Genomic DNA, 22,381 nt, shown 5'->3' on the forward strand with positions numbered 1-22,381 from the left:
CCAGGTTGAAAAACATTTCAACCTTTAGTTGCCTCAGAGGTCAGTTGCTCTTTTCTGGGGCGTCACAGCAGATTGTGCTCAAATACTAAATACAATCCGTACATACCAGCCGAAAGAGGATGCAAATGCTGCAATCTAGTCAGTCTGTATGTGCATTAATTTTCACCCTACAGTCACTGTTACATGAACCAGCAGATGCCCCAAATTAGAATATTCCACATCTGAACAGTTCTTGCATCAGAGACAAGGTTTGCTCCCAAGGATTTATCTAAGGAACATTAATGCCCTATGGCCATACTTGAAACAAGAGGGACGTGCAGGTAGACTGACCTGGCATCCAGGTCACTTGTCTAAGATGACGTTGCCTGTTAAAGACTTGTAGTCCACAGAACCTAGAAAATAATTCTGATTTAGTTATTTCAGAGTCTCTGTGGAAACCAAGGCAGACACTCAGGTCACTTATACCATGCGCTTGCCCCCTTCACAGCTGTAATATCATTACTTGAATATGAAACTCAGCCTTTAAGTACACACAGTGATCCCAAATACTAGACTACTCACTAGCAGGTATTTATTTAAAACCAGTTTATTAGATATGGAACTGCACACCCCTAATTACAAAACAAAGTTTGTCTCTCAGAGGCATTGCGATAAACTGGAAGAGTATTGGAAACTGAGAAGCGAAGAATAAATCACACTTACAGGGCAGGCAAAACCAGGCTTTACAGCCACTTTAACTGCTTCCCAACACAGGTTTTCAAGCAAGGCGAGAGACCTGCATCTAGCTAATCCCCAGTGCAACGGGAATGCATAGTGTGAAGTAAATGCACGTGCTAGATGCACCTTGGCATTCTTCATCTTAGCCAGCAGAAGCTATGAAAGGTTAACAACTTCAGTGACCAAAACAGTTAGCCCTTTAAGAGGTTGTCACATGTTTGTGGCACATGCATTATCATATGAACAAAATTTGTACCAGTATTATCACTATTCCAGGCAGTGAGGATAAGGTTAGAGCAATTTAAAAAAAATATTTACATAATGCAGGACTGTGTCTGAAGAATTCCCCATAATTTCAACAGCATTATCTTGGAGTAAGTAGCAGGAGAATGCAGTCCAGTTTCTCTCAAGTCCTGAAGTGAAGAGCTGCCGCCCATAACAAGTAAGGACTTTTAGAACTGAGCTTACAGTCAACATTGTTCTCAACCATTAAGCTGCGGTAACAAACTGTCACAAGAGACTGTGCAGCACAGGTTGCCTGTGAGTCACTATACTTCCAGGATATTAGGCACCATGAAGACTAATCATTATACATGACTTTTTTTTTCCTTCAGACTTCTCTGTGGCTCAACATCACAGCACATACCCAACTATTCTGTAAAGTACTAAGGCAGCCACCGGTCAGAGCAGTCCTACTCGCAAAGAACTCGTCTGTCATGTAGTTTATGGGCCCTACTGCAGCTGTACTTAGGTCAACAGCAAAACACCCACAGAGTTCTCTAAGTAACCCTGCAAGCTGCTACATTTCTTTTTTAATTAATCAGCAGCAAACTGAAAGAAAAAAGTTTTTTATGCAATGTTGTATTTATAAACAAACAAAATTGTAGGACTCTTTAGAGTTTAAGTTCAAAACTTAGAATTTATTTCTCCCAATAACACAGCTTGTTCATGACAAACTTGCAATAAATCCCTCGCCAAAGAATAATGCAGGTGGTCTACTCTGCCATAGAAAGAGATCATCACAACATGACTATATCGTAGTCCTTTCGCTTTAAAGTTTGACTGGGTTCAAAACGTTACGATTCAACCCAGCTCCCATAAGATTCAGAGGGTCAAACAGAGTACCTTACAATGCTTATTTAAGCAAATAACAAGAACACATGAGAGTTGCCTCGATATAAGGAAACCCTCTGCTATTGCAGTAACATACTTTTCTTCTACCAAATCAAAAGCAAACTGCAAAGTCTAAACTCTGTGACAGCTCCTGTATATGCACAAATTTAAGATTTATGGAGGGGGTGGGAAGGGAAGTTAATCGGTTGGATTACTACCAATTCAGAACACAAATTCATTATGTTCTCCACAGCTAGTTTTGCCACACAAAATCTGTCACAAAATGTTTATAATGCTGCATTATAATAGCAAAAAAGTTCATGATATGAAAACAAAAAAATTGAAGCACTCCCCGGATAAGCACAGCTTGCAGCAGAGGGGACACATAACTGAACAGGAAGCTTTGCCACAGCTTCAGGGACTAAGCTGAATTTATTTTGTGACACACATTTTACTTAAGTGAGGCACACCATGAAATACAGTCAGCTTATCAAGAAACATGTTCATAGAAGTTGTTACCATTGCCCAGCTCAGAAACTCTTTTTATCGTCGTGGGGTAGGAAGGAGAACACAGTAACATAAGTGAACAGTTAAGTGTTCCATGGGTTTTGATTCTTTTCCTCAATTAGCCTATTTCCGAGTAAAAGGAAAAAGGATGACAGAAGAGGCACGCAAGACTCAAGTCTGCAAGAAATGAAGAGATTACACCAGTTCTAAGCTTATGAAACATTTTTTTTAAAAAATCTTACCACCACCAGTACCACAGCCCTGGTGTCCATTAGGGCTGCCAAGAACTTCACAAGTGCGCTCTTACCCTTGCCTGGCTAGCTTGAAAAAGCAAAGCATATACGACGAGCAGAGACACCATCACAACCCAGCACAACGGAAGCTTCAAGAGGATATCTGAATTACTTCAGCTCTGATAAACACTCATTCCCACAGCTCTCCAAAAAAGCATTAAGTCCTGACATCCCAGAACTGTGATTTTAGGCCTGCTTAGAACACTGGTTATGATAATTTTATGATTTGGGGAATAGTGGAAAATACAAAATATCCAGATTAGTTTTGTTTTGAAATGACAGAGAGATCGTACTCACTACCTAGCTTCAATCAGCTTATCTTACGTAACTAATCACTTTCAAAATATGAAAGAGCAAAACTAACCCTCTAGCATTACCACCTCAATTACATGAATTGTTACAGATGTCAAAGTGTACCTTGACATATTTATCAGTAAAAAATAAGCAAACACCATTGTGGCAAAGGCACATAAACATTCTAGAAGTTTCTACAAGATTTCTCTGATGAGTTCTACTCCACAGAGTAGACAAAAGCAGACAGAACACACATGTAAACAGGCATTAACTTCACAGAGCTGGAGAATGGCTTAACTCCAGTTTCTGACAGACCAATCAACCCAGAAAAATTCAAGAGGACTTTTTCTAGCTTCAACCAAACCTAAAACATCTTTTTCCTTAATTCTCATATGAAGGAAATTTTTTCCTTCATGCAACTGATGAGCAGGCTTGGAGTAATCACACTTCAGCTACAAGGATGATTCTCTAATTCTGAAGAGAAAGGAAATTATCTCCAGAAAAAGGTTTAAAGAGTAGTCAGTATTATAGGACCCACAAAGACAGATACAGCTATCTGTGGTCTTATCATTACTGTCTGAAAATATCATCAAGACATACCCTAATTCTTACTCTAAGGCAGTAACTCTCCACTATCTTCACTAAGTTAACAGTGCAGGTGAATAAATTCTATTGATTTTGGCTGGCTCCACACCAAGAAAGACTGCTTATGCTTTAAAAACCCACAGAAATTTGCATGAACAAGGACTCCCCCTCCCCTTCAATGAAAGGCAAAGATCAGATATGAAAGTAAGCATCTCGCAAAAAGAAAGGAGTATTTAGTTCTCACCCTTCAGTATGAAAGAGAACTCTGAATTGTTTCTATAAAAGTGTAATATTGGTAACATCGATCAAGAATACCAGTATCTGTAACTCATTTACCTACAAATCAGACACCCATTCACCTTATTCCTCTAGAAAATCACACCACCAGGCTCTACCATACGAAAACACAGCACTTCACAGGTAGGTTCTCATTTAACAAAAACCTGCTTTCACTTCATCACACATCTTTATGTTTCCATGGTCTCTCATGCTTATTAGACATTAAGCCTATCCGTATGCTGCAGAGACTCTCATATTCAAAGCAAACATACTTCCTTTGCCATCCAACTGAAGCCATTATTACATTGTTAACTTAGACAACAGAAAACAGATCTGGGTAACTCAGGGATCATCTGTTTAGAAATAAGCCTTAACATATACGAAGATCATAAGCAGTTTTAAAAGAAATACTGTTTGTTCCCAGTCATTCTCCTCTAACACGAGAGCTTTTAGAAACAAAACAGCAAAAACTAGATTCAATTCAGATAAAAATTGAAAGGAAGAGTGTGTGTTATATACTATGATCTATTCTGTCTTAAAGCATGGACAAGGCATTAGCAGGATGAGCCCCCAGTTGCTAAAATACCTGCAGTCTAAAACTGCAAGGTCTTTTCTGGGTCTTGACAAATGGAAAAGTACCTTGGAAAAAACAGAGGCTTTGTTTTTTAATAGCCCTCCGCAGCCCCCCACGAATTTCCAGCTATAGAAAGAATGGTTATTTAGAAACCTGGTCTTCAGACTCCTAAAGGTCCTTGCATTCCTTCAGGTCCAAGTGCCCCCACTTCAAGCAAATCAACTATCACAGTGCCAGAAAACATTAACAGAAAAAACATCACCACAGATAAGGTAAAACAGTCATTAATGAATGCTGAAAAGGGAAAGCAGGATGAAACAAAAATAGCCTAACTCATTCGCCACTCGCAGCTCAAACCTATTAGTATTACTTCCTGAGAAAATGGTAACCTAATACTTAAGTTACACAGTCCAGTGTGTACTTAAACCTATAGGTCCAGGTAACACCTATATTCTTTCATTTGTAATTCTACACAGAACGCTCAAATCAAAGCAGCTTTTCACACGAAGAGTTGTGTTATTTTCCACATCCATACAACTAACTTTCTATGTAGATTATCAAATACCTGGAGCTATGAAAGATTCTATTTGTTCCTCAAAAACACGTAAGAAAAAACACTAAATCTTTTCTACCTAGTATTTTTGAAGATACATCTGATTACTAGACACTGTTCCCTGTGTAAGTACATATTAGCTTGATGTCTGTTTGTAGATTAAGAACAACAGACATTTGAGCAATTAGAAGTATATGGTACAATAAAGTAATGTGTTATTTCCCTAGTTTTCCTCATTAGCTTCCTTTGCAAATTCCTAGTACTACACAGAAGAGCCCATTAGAATTCCAGGCTGACTAATAACTGAAGTAACTTATTAGCTGAAAGATACCAGAGGAGCTTCCCAAAAGCCTTTCTGAAAGAGCTGATGGTTGGCTAAAATGGGATTGTCCACATCAGGCAGTTTTCCAGAATACTGACTTCAAAAGCATTTCAGCAGATAATAGCAGGGAGAAAAAAGTATCCCACTACTCTGCACAACACGCAAGGATGCAATCTTCAAAGTGTTACAAGGCATTAGCAGTACAGGACCTGTTCTTTTCTTCCAGCAGTTATCCATACACCTTACTAGCTTTCAGCAGGACTGAAGCACACAATACCAAGGCTTTGGAGCTCCCAGTAGTAGGTAACTTTAGTTCTAGTCTGAAAAGCTGGCAATAACTTCACCCCCATTCTTTGGGAGTAATTAGCATAACATCACCAAGAAGGAACATCCTTTCTTCCAAAATCAAAAGCATCAGGACACAAAAAGCAACACCTTCAAAGTTTCTCATAGCTTCACAGGCACTGTCTCCTGTAGTTGTGCTGAAGAATCTGAAATGTAGGTTTATATAAAAACTACTTACATACTGCGTATGCTAAAGAAATTCCTGTAGTGAAGCTACTACCCTTCTACAGAACACACGTGCTACACAAATCTTTCTGTCCTGCTAAGTGTAGTACAGAAGACACTATTGGAACCATACTCTTTGCTTGAAGACAAACACACTGATAGACAATTTATTTTTTTAATTGCCTGCTCCCTTCAGGTTTTCCTCCTTTCCACAACCAGTCTGAGTTTTCCCAATGGTTATTAGAATAAGTTTTAGGTAGCAACCCAACAAGATTTATTTTAGCATGTGCGTAAACCCAGTATCAGATCAGAGCTCTAATTCTTTAGAAATCCAGAGCAATTTATATGCAGGATTCCTAGATAATCCCAGATTTATACATCTATCAGTATTTAATTACAATGAATAATGGTGCCTGTTAAAGATCTCCTTAACACATTTTTCTTAAACTGTTCAGAAGCGTGGCAAGAAAAAGTGCCCATAAGAATCAAGGTCATGAAAGTAATGGGATAAATCCAGTAATATATTAATTCTTAAGAGATTTTCCCTATAGGTGATAAAACCTTCATAGTAATGTTACCCTACAGAAGAGCAAAACTAAGAAAACTACATAATAACCATGTTTTCTGTATCCTCACTCTTCACTGCTAAATTACAAAACAACTGCACGTAAAGCTTCCCTGCAAATCCTAAGACCCAGTTTAGGAAGTCAAGACAGTGACTACAGACAATAAGTTACACCATGAATTTTTGTTGTTTTTTTTTTTAACATGGTAGCACAAACAGGTTTATCCATGCTCATATTCAATAGCACATCCAAACACTGAAGCATGCAAAAGATACAGCGGAGTAAGCAGAAGAGTGACAAGAGAGCAGCTTTTGCTTCTATGCTAATACTTTTAACTAACATGATCATCAATAGACACTGACATCAAGGGTTCTTACGCTCGAGTATCAGTTTGTTATTTACATCTATGTATAATACAGGACTGAGTCAGTCTAGGCACATGAGTTCTGCACGGCACATTTGCTGTGTAGCTCATTTGTATCAGAGTTACTTTACAGGAAAATACACAGGCTCAGAACGGGCTTCCTCCGATTTTGCCTTTCTGCTACTGTTCAATACAGCCCAATGTGAAAACCAGTCGATACACTCCCCTATCTCTCCTTTCCACAGGACTGAAGAGGGGGAACACACCCAACGTTGCTTGGTTATAATACCTGCTACTCTCATCTCATGCTTTCCAGGGCCTCTCTGGGTGATCCAATTTCTCTTCTTCAGCTTTCCCTGTCACTGCTCTCAACTCAGCTTCCACGAGATGCCAGTGAAAGAAATTTACCCAGGTTAAGAGCTACACAATAAGACTTTATGGTGTTTCAAATGTAATTAAAGCAGAAACTGAATGCAAGAATTACACCCAAAGTAAATCTCATGCTCAAAATATTTTCATTTGAAAAAGCTTTATTAAGAAAAGGAAAGAAAAATCAAGTGAGCATATGTATGCATATAGTTAAGCCTATAAGGGATAAACATTTGCAGATTATTATGCTAAGTTTCTAAAACTCAGCTGAATCAAGCTAGAGATTAGTCTCTTCCATTCCCAGTAGATACCCGAAGAGAACAAAATTATTGATTTTTCCCTTCAAGTGCATGATTTATTGAAAAATTTAGCTCTCAAAACGAAGCCAAGGCAGTTGTTCGATCACATCTCACCTGCTGCTGCACACCAAAGAGCAGAAGTGGGGGGAAAAAAGTCACACAGGGACTGCACAACGGGGAAAGTGTATTAATATTTAAAGGCTCTAAGCTCAACTCGGATCTTGTAAAAGATTCGTTTTTAGCATTAATGGATTTCAGAGGTGGAATATATTAAATATAATGCTACAGAATTTCAGTGTGAGAATCTTCTACTGATGGATCTTGGGCTAAGCTGAGCAGAAGTCATAATTTCTGTTACAAGTGCAACATACAAATACTGCTATGGAGATTCAACACTGGAAAGATTGGCAAGTAACTAAAGACACTCACCTTAGAATTAAGAGAACCTGCAGCAATTAACAAAACATGTACAAGTTCTATGCTTAGACTTATGCAAAATTCAGTTCTATATTAAAAATGGTGATAAGAGTACTTGGAAAAAAAACCACCAGAAGTACTGTGGTTTGAAAACACGAGCGATGTAATACAAAGCATTTTTGATGTACCAGTTCAGAAGCTCCACAAGTTTGTGCTCCTGTTCTGGAAAAACACGTTATCTGAGCTGAAGCATTACAGTCACCTTCAACATTAGATATGTCATCATGATGTACCATGTAATTACCCATTTTCTTCACTTAAAAGACTAGCAACTATATGTCAATGATGTTTTTTTCTACTCAGCTGACATGCCATGGCTCTCCAATTTTCTGTCTTTTTTCTCATGTTCTGAAAGCTTCCATTAGGTTTCTTATGTTTACTGAAAAACTTCTAATACTACTGTCTTCCTTTACAGCTAGACTCTGTAACCAATGTCTTCCACGCCTGAACTTAATGGAGCATCTGCTAGATGAGGGGGCAGCAGAGAAAAATGAGAACATGGAATACTCATTTTCTACAAAGCTTTTTTTTAACATACAAAGTCTCACTAGAACTTGAATTAGTTAAGAATAGGTGCTCCTTTACCTGTTGCTTTTGCTAAAATGTATCCACATTTTAGTGGCTTGTTAAAGACTCTGCATTTCTCAACACCTATCAACCACGGTTACATTTCACAGAAAATTTCAAGTACAAAATCTGCGCTTCACACTGAAACGCTCCCAGACTACTGATGCATGGCACATCTGAAGTTCTCAACTTTGCATGGGAGATGTTTAACAAGAACCACTTTTCAAATTCAAATCAGTCCAACAGCAGCCACATCTCCTTCCTCAGAACCCTTGCCTAAGACATGCAGCTGAGATTTTGTCATCTCCAGCTCTGAAGAGTTACAGGACCAGAAAAGAGATATTCTCAGATTTTTTTGCAAAATTTAGGTGGTGTTATTTCAAAGTAGTAAAGCTACACAAATGAAAAGCATGAAAAATAAAGACACTGGTCTTTCACATTTTTTACAACTGTTGTAGTATTAGCTCACATATTCACTCATGAAAGGGAAACCAGAAAGTATCAGCAAAAATTAGGCATGGTAGATATAGTACTATGCCCAGGTGGAAACCCTCTTATTAACTTCGCACTTCCCACTCTCCCACCACTCATGTGCTCCAAGCAACATGGCTTTAATGAGGCAAGTGTTTAGCATTGAGTTCTGCAAAGTATCTTCAGCTATCTCAAGAGCGAATCCTCAAGTGATTCTACTGAGCTACTGCTGATCAACACAGTTGAAGCCAGAGTCAAGGTTTAAGGCATTCAATTCAACTTGAGCCATCAGCAACACTACAATTTCAACTTAAAAAAGGAAACTATTATCGTATTTTCCCAAGTGCTACCTCCAGTTCCATAGCTGAATGAGGAGTTCAGTGGAATAGAATGAGCAGAGGAGCTGCTTGTAATTTTTTATCTAGGGTGTTTAAAGTATGCCTGACAGAACATTGATCGCATATTTCCCTCCTATGTTGGCAGAGGTCAGGCAAAACAAAGGGGAGGAAAGAGCAGATCATTCTATATTAACTCATGTTTGATAAGAATTTCTCATTCTAGTGTGTCCTCACATGAAGCAACACAGCAAGATGCATACAAAATGGCACATATTAATGATTGTGTCAGCCTTGATCTCTCACGCTGTATGACTAACTGCTCTTACTGGAGGAACAGATCCATCATAATGGACAGTACTCTGCAGAGTCAGAAAGCCTCCCATCCCCATACACTCTTTCAAGACAAATAGAGTGTCCTCAAGGGTCTTAAAATAGGTTCCACACCCCCTACCAAAGTGCTTTCTGGTATTGAGACAGGAGGCGAGTCCAGTAATATTTTTGTGTTTCTTACATATGATCTGTGACCCCCTCTACCATCATGGGGTCTATCTGTCAATATACCTTTGATTGTTGTTCGTAGTGGAGACTGCTAATTAGATGAATCTGCCAACACTTCAACATCATAAGAGAACAGATTTTCAATAACATTTGTAACAGTAGTTTTACAGTTTGTCCTTATCTTAATTTGGATCATGAAGACTAATACAACCTCAGATCTTCTTAAGACAGTTCAATAGCCATTCAGCTTCCCAGTTTATTACCCTGGGGTGTTTTTTTGTACCCATTTTCTCATTTGTACTACACAGCTGTTAAAGTAGTCTTGTTTCTCTAGAAGTTTAAAGTTAACTCTCTGGAGTTCAGACCAAGAGACTAACTTCTTTTTGGGTATCACTGAAAAAAATTCTTCTGCGTTCAGTTTTCTGAACTCAACAGTTTCCACTTCTCAGGTAGTTAACACAATACCTCACGAGAGAAGCACCACATTTATTTACACAGAAGCTTAAAAATTGTTAAAATAATTGCTTCCTCTACTATTCCTCATTTGATTCTAGCATCCATCTCTTCAACAGCAAAGATGACTGTTTATTCCTGTCTTACCCCCACTGCCTCAGAAGACTTCAATCTGAAACTGGGCAGTGGACTCAAGATTCAGCGGTTGAGTGGGTAGATCCGTCACCTTTTCCCTTTCATACCCTCTCTTTCATGGGGAATGAAGTATTTAGCCTTTTTGTAACTTACTTAATGAAGTTCTTTCCACAGGGATCCTCTCTTTCACTTCAAGTGACATTTTGGCAGACCACAATATTTGCAGTGCTGGCATGGGGGAAGTGAGAAGAGATGCCATTTTCTCCCAGTTCAGTTCCCACATTACATTACCCCTTGGCTAAAGTTGGGGAAAAAAAACAAATGTATAAAAACCTCAAAGGGCATATGCTAAATACAGAAAGGAATCAAAATAAGCCTTCAGGAGCTTGAAAATGGGAGATTCCCTCTATATTTCCTTGGAGTACACTAGCTCCTATCTTCCAGCATTTCCTGCACCCTATTCTTAAGCTCTTTATTTCTTTCTCCAGTTGTGTTTTCTCTCTGGTAGCCATTATCGCTTTTGCAAGTCTATGCTGAGATAAAAGTAAGAATAGGTTTCACTTTGTTACAATTAATTTGGCATTTAGAGTATACACTGAGGCAGGGGTTGTCAACTGAAGCTGTCAGGTAGGCAGGTGACACTCTGAAAGGGACTCAAAAAGATTGGGTAAGGAGACTATTAGCATGCCTTCCCCAAAATCCACTACCCAGCCCACAAAGTGCAAGCAGATAGACCTGAACAGATACAGTCTCACAAGTTCTTGCTGAAGCAGCACATTTCAAATATTACATAGGATCTACTCAATTAAAACCAACTGTCTTAGGCCACCATTTTCTCATGTTTCAAGAGAAGAATCAGAGACTTATCTAAGCAGCAGAAGGATTTACTAGGACTTCAGGAATGTCAACTGCATAGATGACGTTTGTTAAAACCCCTACTTTCCTAAAGCAATGGAAAACATATCAAGTTTTCAACATAAAACACAGAAGCCTTTCTGGGAGTCTAAAAATCCTACAGTAATATATATATTAAGTGTATTCCTTTGTACAGCTATATGTGTTTCAGTGAGTCTGTGTCTGTTTTATAACAGCAAGACTGCAATCACACCAATTAACCAGAGTTGGTTCTATACATAGGCCAAGGCCAAGCTGTTACTGCTGTTGAAGATAGGAAAGGAGAACAACAGAGATCTAGGCACATTCACTCACTTATTATTGCTTAAGTCCAGCCTTTCATCCCAGAAAATGCAAGTTCATTTTTGCCTCATATTGAAAGTCCTTGAACCATCCTACCTACACGGTTTGACATTTAAAGCAAAACCCCACAGTCAAAATGCTCACCACTAAAGGCATACGTAGTAAATCATTCCATTATTCGGCCCACCCTCTCACGGTCCTTTCACTTGACTAACAGAAGTCACAATTTAAAAGCAGGTGCTGAAGCTGTTGAGATAGTACTCAGCACCTTCTGTAATAATATTCACTATAGAAAAAGTGAATATTATTCACTTTTTACTCACTCAAAAAATCTGCATCTCACTATATCGTGGTATTCAAAACCGGAAGTAATGAGTCAGTCAGGCTAACATGGCTTAAGGTCTACTTTGTCCAACTTCTGGATATTTCTAAATACCAAGCAGCATTAGCTCCATTTTCTTCCTCTGATCTAGCAAGAACTTCTCAGCTTGCCTCCCTTGCTTTAGCCACAGGTAATCATTGTCTAAGCTTTATTATTTCTAAACAGGCATACACAAAAGGCACAATGCCTCTGCAAATTTAGAGGAATTACTTTTGATTCAGGTTGAACTAAGAGCTTTACTTACAGGGTCAAACAACTTCAGAGCTTCAGAATGTGTAAAAAAATTGAAAACTACACAAAGCACAACCAGCTTCTTCCCTCTAGGTTTAGTTCACAATACAATCAGAAAAAAAACCCTCACACCCAAAGTTTTCTTATTAGTATAATTCTAATCAAATAAACCTTTCTGCCTCAAGCAACAAAGACCACGAGTTGCTCATTTTCTGCTGAAGTTTTGCATCTTTCGTCACATTAAAAGGTCTAGTCAGCCAAGTGTGTTAAGAAGCTCGTAAGCAGCGCAGTATTTTGATATCACAAAAAGGAAACAGTTCTCTTGAAGAGGGGCCATTCGGAAGTGGAAAAGTGGGAGGAGAAAACAGTCTGAACTGATTGAAGTCTCCAGGAAGGCATTTAGATATTTGCTTGAAATACTTTGTATACTCCAATCTATACACACTTAATGCAGCTAACAGTTTGAAAAACAAAAAAAAGGAATCCACCTTATACCACTAGAGTTATCTGAACAAGACTCAATACAGTAACACAGAAAAGAACTTCTGCAAGAAAACTAACATGGTCTTTGTTGCTTGAACTCAGCGGCAAGACAGCTTGCATCAGGGTACGTTACACTGCATGGAACCTAGCAATCCAGCCTCTGGAGGCAGTTCATCTCCCCTGGATTCACTGGGATCTCCCAAGTTCTGGTGATCTAAAACTCTAAGCCTTGAGATGCCACAACTGCATACAAACAAGTTAAGTCTAAGCTGAAAACACTGTCAAGGCTACCATAAAGTACATTACATAAGTGCTATTTCCCAGCTATGTCTCACACAGTTACTTTGCCACAATAGTATTCCCCTCTTCCACCAGATCTCCAAATATCCAGCAACTCCTTCCATACTCAGATACAGGCTTTGCATCTCCCATCTGGTGAAGCCAGATGAATTGCCAACTTTAAATGCACATACCAGATACTGCTCATTACATATCTTTTCATCTATCCTACAAATACCTTTAATAGCAATCAGATATTCAAGTGATATCAAATGCCAATACAGATGTTGAGACAGGCAAACTGGAAAAGCTACCTTTGGGAAGTTTCACATACAAACTCAAGATTTTTCTAGTGAATTTTTGCACATACTCAAGGAGCATGGCAACCAATCACAGGCAAATTCTGATCCCATTTTTAGGTCCCAAAAGCAGTACATAGGTAACTTCACAATGCAGCTTGCTCTCAGATGTTAAGGTTGGTTACAGCTGTTCTATGCAATGCTGAAGATAGCTTATTAAGTTGAAATGAGTCTTTTAACTTTGTTTTCTTTCTTCATACTCCTACATCTATACCTTAAAACCCAATTATATTCCTGATGGCATACTGCAGGTTTCAACAGTTTGCAGCAGAATTAAACCATTGGAGCTAATTACTTCCTTGTTCTGAGACTATAGTTTGATCTGTACAACTTGTGACTGGATACCTCAAGAGTACATTTTGCACAACCCACTCCTGTTTTAGCATGATTTTTTTATCTTACTACCTTAAAGGAAAGAGATGAACTTTGTCATTTTATTTAACAGCTTTCCTTTTGTTCACACCTCCTTCTGCAAAGAATTGTCCCAGTATTAGCTTACTTACGTCTAGCGAATCCTCATTGACCAGGATGAGAGACATACTCTGTGAAATGAGTCTGCAAGAGTATCCTGCAAGAAAACAACAAAACACACAAGGATTTACTTCTCAAAAGATTATTTAAGGTTTAGTTAAACATTAAGATGAGCACCTATAAGCCAGATTAGTTTTTGAGCAGTTACTCCTACCAGGCAGGCTACTGGAAACATTGGTGTATAAGGACACATTCCAACTTGACAACTTTACTAGCAACACAGGCTGCATTTTATCTGCATTTCCAATACTCCACTTGAGATGTTTTAACCAAAGAAAACACCATATGAACTGGATGCAATAAATACAGTCTATAGCCCTACAGTAAAGTTAAGTATTTTTGTACCTAAACTTTATCTACATGAAGGCAGTGTCACCTTCAACACAACAGGAACAGATCTGAATGCACAGCTGCAGTTATGCCACATGACTGGAAGCACACACTAAATTAGTCCATGCTATTTAATCCCCTTAGCCCACACCTGGGTTACATGAGCATTTTTTACTCCTCAGAGTTTAGTGGGGAAGGTCCTAAGCTTCAGCAGAACTACTAATCAATGACACACAAATCCCCAGCGGACTTTTATAGCCATCAGGTAACTGCACTAGATTATTCTTAGTGTAGGACTAAGGCATGAAAGAACAAGAGCAAGTTGCCATAGTCCAGTGCAGCACTCTGAAGGCAGTTCTGTCCATTCGCCTCGACAGCAAAACTCAAAGCAGAAATTATCAGGACAGAAAAAAACACCTCTTATATTTGCAATAGTAAAAGCCAGTGACTGCAGTACCACTCAATGACACTGAAGTGACAGCTCCTCTGCTACATGATTGTCACCAACACGAGACAAAGTCGTATCCAGGATATATATACTTTGCGTTTACAGAATTAACAGTTTAATTCTAGCTCATATTAATGGCAGGAGAGAAACACAAACTCACATCAGACTGATCCCATTGCACTATCCTAAAAGTTCATACAGGTTCCCTTGGGATTGGCACAATCAGGTAGCTTTGTGAAACAGTAGAGAACTCATCTATTTTGAGGCGTATGCCTTTTAATGCTCATCTAAGTTACACAGGAAAAGGAAATACAATAGAATTATTTTATATTTCTAATGTGCTTTTGTATAGAAACCAATCACATCAAGTTTAAAAACTGCTGTCAAATAAAAAGAGGTCTCAGGAAGTCTTACTTCTCTTAAATGGAGACTGGAGACTACTGCTGTCTAAGAGTAGTATCCCAGTGATGAACCACTGCCAACAGGTTCAAAAGCAGCACAGCATAGTCAATATAAAGAGATTTAGAGTCCCCATACCTCATAAGTGCAAAAGAACAACTCAGGCATGAATTTATTTTCTGTGGAATTCTTTGTTTCTTAGGAAGGCCATACTGGCTCATCAATTGCAATGCAAATCTTTTCCTCAGGCTACAGAATTTTTCTAATTGGGCCAGTTTTGTAGGTGTAATCCAGTGTTAACCTGCCTGGAACATGAACAACTGCTGTCAAGAAAACAAATCCCTCATCTTCCTTTGTGGAAGGCATCACATAGCCAGGTGCTTTCAGGCAGCAGGTTTGATTACCTGCAAAAGCTTTGTTTCTCTTGCATTTTCACAGCTGTGTGCAATATCAGGTGCAACCTTGCAGATGTATTTTCATCTTATTTATGTTAAAAGGTAAGATTTACTTTCTGCTTTAGAGAACAATACAGAACAACATTGAACTTGCACGTATACCTGATGGGAAAAGGATGAAATACATTCTAACAACACACAGCCTACATCAGTAAAGCTTTGCAGATCATCTCCACTGCCTGTGAAGAAGTACTTAGGTGGTAGTACAGAACTGAGTAATGAAGCTTCAGCAGGTATAAACAAAACACTAACTTCGAAAAAAGTCAGTTTGCCTTTTTTGAAATTTAGTCCCAGGTTGAAGAACCACTTTCTTATTTTTACTGAGGAGAAAAAGAGTATATTAATAACTTAAGCACTTCCTTCCATGTCAGGGTTATTCTTTCCCCAGGGAATGGCAATAAGCCTTGCACAGTAGGCTGTTAAAAATTCAGTATAACTAATTCAAAAGAATTTTCTAGTAGTATTTGATTGGAACAGCAGTTGCAATAGCAAGCTGTAATTTCTAAACCACTACACAGTTTCACTTTACCTCTTTCAAGACCAGCACAATGCCACTTGACAAGTAAAGCTGAAAAAAAACCAACTGTGGAAAAGAGAGTTGCTCTGCTGTGCATCTTGGAAGTCATGGAATCAGAAGAACTGATCCTGCAATTTTGCGTCTTGTCAACACATTAAGCACAAAGGAAAGATTGGAGTAGGATGATATAATCAAGCCTAAAACAGATTTATAGGAGATCTATATACTACATAAAATTTCAGGACTATGAAGATGTTAAAATCTAGTGCTACCATAAAACAAACTGGTAACTGTAACAAGTGACATCTGAAGTCTTATCTTAAAGTTTTATACTAGTATTAAGAATAGTTATTATTGGCAGTACTAAAATGGCAAACAAAAAATACAATCTCTAAGATCATGGCCTATTTTTGTCAATGCTTTCCACTAAAGCAAGATCAACTGCTGGTTCAAAGCCAGGTATAAAATGTCAATCCACACCTGTAATTTGCTGTCTAGCTCTTTAAAAGTCTAACTAAAAGTCCATGAGGCAGATATATCAGATATTATTAGGGCTGATTTCCCTTCAAATGTCCTGGAAAAAAAAAGATTGCTTGAATCTGAGTTCAAGGCTATAGTACACAGGCACATTCATTCTGCAGGCATACCAGAATCCAGCATCTGCAGCAAGAATGATTATTTTTTTTGTTTAGAAAGGGCACATATGGCCCTGCTCAAACTTCACACAGGGATACAAGTATGCTTCAGCTCTCTTAATGTTGAGCTATGATTTATTATTATTTTTCCATTTAAATGAAGTATTCTCACCTCTAAATTGGAAAGATATGGGTTTGACAGATGAACTCTCAGATGTGTAAGGTATTAGCTGGATGGCTGCATCCAAGGAGTTACAGTCAACAGCTCCATGTCCAAGTGGAAACCATTAAGTCTCCCTTAGGGGTCAGTCCTGGGACCAATACCATTTAATATCTTCTCCAGTGACAGTAGGATTGAGCGCACTCTCAGCAAGTCTGCAAACCACACCAAGCTGAATGGTGTAGTTGATATGCTAGAGGGAAGGGATGCCATCCAGAGGGACCTTGACAGGCTCAAAGAGCAGGCCCATGACAATCTCATGAAGTTCAGCAAGACCAAGTGCAAGGTTCTACATCTATGCTGCAGCAATCCCAAATATCAGTACCAACTGGGTGATGAACAGATTCAGAGCAGCTCTACTTAAGTGCCTGGGGATGCTGGTAGATGAAAGAGACAAGACAAAGCAGCCGCAAGTTGTGCCATGGGAAGTTTAGATTGGATATTCAGAAAAAACTATTCACCAAAAGGGTGGTCAAGCATTGGAACTTGGCTGCCCAGGGAGGTGGTTTAATCACCATCCCTGGAAGCATTTAAAAAAAACCATGCAGAAGTGGTGCTTAGAGGCATGGTTTAGTGGTGGACTTTGTAGTCCTGGGTTACCAGTTGGATCTGATAATCCTAAAGGTCTTTTCCAACCTAAATGATTCTATGATTGGTTGGACCTTAGACCCCACCGGGGGTGCTGCATCCAGCTCTGGGGCCCCCAGCACAAGACAGACACGGACCTGTTAGAGCAGGTCCAGGAGGGCCACAAAAGCAATCAGAGGGCTGGAACACGTTTCCTATGCAAAAAGGCAAAGAGTTCAAGTTGTCCAGCCTGGAAAAAGGAGACTCTGGGGAGAGCCTTCAGTATATAAAGGGGGCTTATAAGGAAGCCTGAGAAAGACTTCACCAAGACCTGTAGTGGCAAGTCAAGGGGCAATGGGTTTTAACTGAAAGAGGATATGTTTAGACTGGAAATAAGGAAAAAAAATTATGATGTGGTGGTGAGACTGGTGGATGCCCCATCCCTAGAAGCATTCAAGGCCAGGTTGCATGGGGCTTTGAGCAACCTGGTCTAGTAAAGATGTCCCTGCCCATGGCAGGAGGATTGGGCCAGATGCTCAAAGGTCCCTTCCTACGCAAACCCTTCTATGGTTCTATGACTTGAAGGCAGTGCTCACAGCTATGAATACATACAGTGAGAGCACTTCAGCTCAACTGTAGAGATTGGTTCCTTGTTGAAGGGAGAGATGCAGTTCAGTAAACACCAAGTTCCCATTCCCAGAAAACAATCATTAACTGTCTGGAAATACATCAATACTGATTTTCTGGGAGGCTGCTGAGCACCAGGATGGTAGTAAAGAGAGATCCGTCATGGGGGTTTTTTGCCCCATTGAAAGGCAAGACAAGTCCAGAGTCTGGAGATTGTTTTAAGAGAAGGATAAGACTACAAGAACACTGTTAAACCTTCTAGAACTGTTTGCAGACAGTAAGTATAGTTTCAGCTGATAAAAACCGAAGACCATATGTCACACTCAGAGACATTTCTAAACCTGGTACTCTTTATTTTCTATAGGTAGAAAGTTCAAATGGTTGATCAGTATTTAAAGCTCATCATCAGGAACACCCTCCTCACCTGCTGAACTATCAGCTGGCACATGGCTCAGTGGAAGGCATACAATCACCCCACAGCAAAGTCAATCATTATTCTTCAGAGAAGTTGAGAAAGCAAGAGACAGACATACAAATTCTGAAGGCCACTAAATCAATATGAAGTTAGAAGAACAAAGCACTCCAACTCCTTGGGGCAGCTGCTAAGAGCTCAAATATACCTCGACACATATGCATATCCATACGGCAAGCAAGAATACATAAGCATAACCTTCACACACAATGAGAGCATGAAAATAGTTTTTAGTCCCCAGATAGCACATTTGCACTGGAAGCATAAAGTGTACATGTGGACTGTGTTTTAAATTTTATGTTTATTACATTTTTAATAGGTTACATACAACTGGAAGACTGCCACATATTTTACTTTCAAGCCCACTTGAACATGAAGCTAATTAAGTTTGAGTTTTACTACAAAATTGTATGCTAAAAGTGATAATTTAGAAGTTGAAAAGAATAAGTGTCTCCCTTACGAGTTGCTACCATAAATACAAAAAATTTTAGAGACAAGCTGGAAGTTAGTCTCCTTCACAGCCTTCAGAATAAGCAATTGGTGTAAAGCAAATTTACTTGTGTTCAGGCTAGCTGCTGTCAGTATATCACTTATGTCAGGTATTTATGCACATATCTGTAGCGCCTTTTTTTTTTTTAATTTGTCAGAGGATGATACTTCCCTCCTCAAGCTGACTACTACTTTTAAAGAAAGCAAAATGTGCAGATAGTGATTCAAACCAGATCACTAGCATTTAAATCCACTGTCTACATAAAATTTTATTAGGAATAAGGGGATGTCTTATCAATTCAAGTTATTTCATCTCTTGGTACCAGATTCAACATAGAAATACATGGAACTTGATTCAGTTTTGGCAAGTAAGCAGAAATTCTAGCCAGTTAAGACTACATTCTGGAATTCCACTACACCAATCAAAACAGAAAAACTTAAAAACCAGATAAAAATAGCAAATGCCCCAAGTTTTGCTAAAGGTAATGTAAGCTCAGTTACAGACCATCACAGTTCTGCCAAGAGGAGCCTGAAATACACCCAGATGCATCTGCATGCAGTTCTACATATGAAAAGCTTCACGGGTCACATTCTCCCTATAGTTAGAGAATCTTTAGGTCAACATGATCTTGAGATGACTGAAGAAATAGCTCCTTCAACAGAAAGCAACCTATGCTGTTAAGGATCCCCTTAAGCTACACCTAATACATCTGAACAGACTAATCTGCAAACCTGAATGCAATTGTGGATGGCACTTTACATAGACACACTAGAGACAGGGCAGATAAGCAGAGCTTTCTAGACAGAAGAAACAAAATGTGTCACTCTAAGAGATGTCAGGTCACTAGAGTGCCACTCTGCCTCTTTCCATCTCCAGGCATATTTATGAGTTACACTGAGAAAAACCATCAAAAACTATCACAAGAGCATCTTGGCACTGTTTCCAAGGATACTCTATTTGGGAGACAGATGATGTCGTAGCAGGGGTGTGCTTATATCAGGACCTGTTCCTTTATTAAGTCTCTAGTACTCAATTAAGACCTGGATAGCCACTCTCCTAAGGAGGCTACTAATGGTGTGTGAAGGGCTATGGCATAATGGCAGCGTAGGCATAGCTCACAAATCCGCATTTCAAGCGCAGCAGCATTCTGTGACAGCACAAGGCATTACCACCCAGGCTGCCCACCTTACAAGCATCCACAGTGAAAAAAAGCCTTAAGGATTTGAGTTTTGAATAGACCTACTCATGTGGCATATTCAATGCAAGCCTACATGATAGCGTGTTACAGAGCACAACATCTAGCTGCTACAGGACTGAAATTACAGTGTGCACCTTCAGTTCAGCTCTGCCTTACTGTAAAATTGTATTTGACAAGTAACAAATGGAGTTGGGTATACAGACTGCTTTATCAGATACATTTACGCCCTAAAAGTCAATGTGATGTTTAAGGGCTGCTCCCAATAGCAAACCTAAACTTACAGCACTAAAAACTCTCCTGTTTTATACTGCAAAAACAGGTAACCAGATAAAATACCTATGTCTTAAGTAGGTTACCGTTCTATTATATCAGTACCCAAGCACACCTGTTTGTGTGTTTTTCACATCACTGCAAGATATTTTATTTTGCATTACAAAGAGCTTAGTTTACAAGTTAAGATGCATCAACAAGCTTGAGACAAAGATATCCATGTTCTGCCTCGATAAAAGAACCCATATTAAACTCTATCCATACACTCAATAGCAGCAACACACTTCTACTAACAAGCACAACTTACTTGACCAACAAACGTGCCATAAGGTGACAGCAGGAGCAGTTATTCACCTGTACTTTCACAGAGAAGTTCTGCAAGAAGTTGTAAACTATATGCTTTGTATTACCATATTTCACATCATATCCCAAACTGCGTGAAAGTCTAGAACTAAAGGAAGTCAGTAAGAACAGAAAAAAAGCTGTAAAATAGTTTGATATAATGCACAGTATGACTGAAAGATGAGTCTGATTGAACTCTCTGGTTTTCTAAGAACACAGAAGTACTTCTCTCAGCACGAAAAAGAATTGCACTTAACCAAGCGCAGCAGCATTCCCTTTTGCCTTAAAAGAACACCTGAACTTAGCCTGACAGAGTAAAGACTTTACTCCAAGACCCCATGTCCTCCAAAGTGAAGGCTACCACATGCCTGCCTGCTATGAAAGAACCGTTCTGTAAGAAGCAGGCCTGATTTACTTTAAAACCCCACACAGCAGATCTAGCATGTAACCTGCTACATACTGAACACATTAAGAGTAACCAGAGACTGATACCTATATTGAGAGCTGTTTCCTGTTTGTCACCAGTCAGAATCCATATCTTAATTTCTGCCTTCATTAGTGTGGCTATTGTTTCTGGAACACCTGCTTGCAGGCGATCTTCAATGGCTGTAGCTCCAAGAAGCAGTAAGTCCTGGAAAAAAGAATTTGAAGGATTGTTTTCTTAAGATAAACCTCTGTTTGGAACACAGTCAAAAAGGAATTAAAGACAGCATGTTGCATTTCATTGCCAATACAGCATTTTGACAAGCAATATACACTACAGTAAGTTTTTGGTGTGCCTATTCTACTTCTTCTGCATACAATTCACATTTCAAGAGGTACCAAATGGAAGAGAGTGTTTCTGATCAGAAAGATGACAGTGTTTCAAGATCCATTAATTCACGTTATACAACTCCAAAGCTAGCCTATGGATGAATGAATGTACTAGAGCATTCAGTAAACCATAGCAACATGAGCAGTTACAGTTTATATGTTTCTTAAGCTCACAAAATGCAAGTCACCTGGCATCACATCATTTAAACTAATCTCTCTCCCATGAAGTGTACATACAGACTGGATACAATCACTCAAAGCAAAAATTATTTCAACTATTTATGGATATAATCACTACATTTATGTAATACAAGTGGTATGAACATTAATCAGTCCAAGTATCTCTAGTCTACATAGACATGTCTGCCAGAAAAACATGTCTCATACAACAAATTTAATACTACAGAATCAGTCATATTCTTAGGCAATTTTAAAACAACTGCTTGAAAAGATTTGGCCGCATTACAGAAACAAAAAAAGGTCAGGCAGACAAAAATACCTAAGAAATACACCCTGTCAAAAGGCACCATCTACTCAGAAGATGTTAAATTCAAAAACATTTTAATGATTTTTTTAGACTATACATAAATTTATTTTAACTTTAATATCTTTATATAAATTAAGTTTAGTCATACTGTATCATTTCAGAACTTGCACTGAAAAAGTAACAGCTTCTATTCTTTGTTGGAATTATAATGATTCAAAACAAGTGAGAACAGATGAATTGAACAGAAGTAGTTAGGACCGCTGGTATTGTCCAGCCTGGATAAGACAAGGCTCCAGGGAACCTTATTGTGGCCCTTCTACATATAAAAGGGGGCTTACAAGAAAGCTAGAGAAAGACCGTTTACT

General features: G+C 38.8%; 1 protein-coding gene across 5 annotated transcripts in view; it reads right to left on the minus strand.

Annotated features, from left to right (window-relative positions):
- The window catches only part of ATP8A2 (ATPase phospholipid transporting 8A2), a 350,007-nt gene that overhangs the window by 229,740 nt on the left and 97,886 nt on the right, over positions 1 to 22,381 (minus strand). For all 5 annotated transcript variants that reach the window (XR_005102732.1, XM_037377817.1, XM_037377818.1 and 2 more), the window contains 2 exons: positions 21,209 to 21,347; positions 13,719 to 13,783 (listed from right to left, as the gene is read on the minus strand). Coding sequence is in view for 4 of the 5 variants with exons in the window: in XM_037377817.1 (XP_037233714.1) it covers positions 13,719 to 13,783; positions 21,209 to 21,347 (204 nt within the window). In the remaining variant the exon portion in view is untranslated. The remainder of the gene's footprint in view (positions 1 to 13,718; positions 13,784 to 21,208; positions 21,348 to 22,381) is intronic.

This window comes from Falco rusticolus, chromosome 2 (genome assembly GCF_015220075.1).
Source record: "Falco rusticolus isolate bFalRus1 chromosome 2, bFalRus1.pri, whole genome shotgun sequence".
Classification (NCBI taxonomy): domain Eukaryota; kingdom Metazoa; phylum Chordata; class Aves; order Falconiformes; family Falconidae; genus Falco; species Falco rusticolus.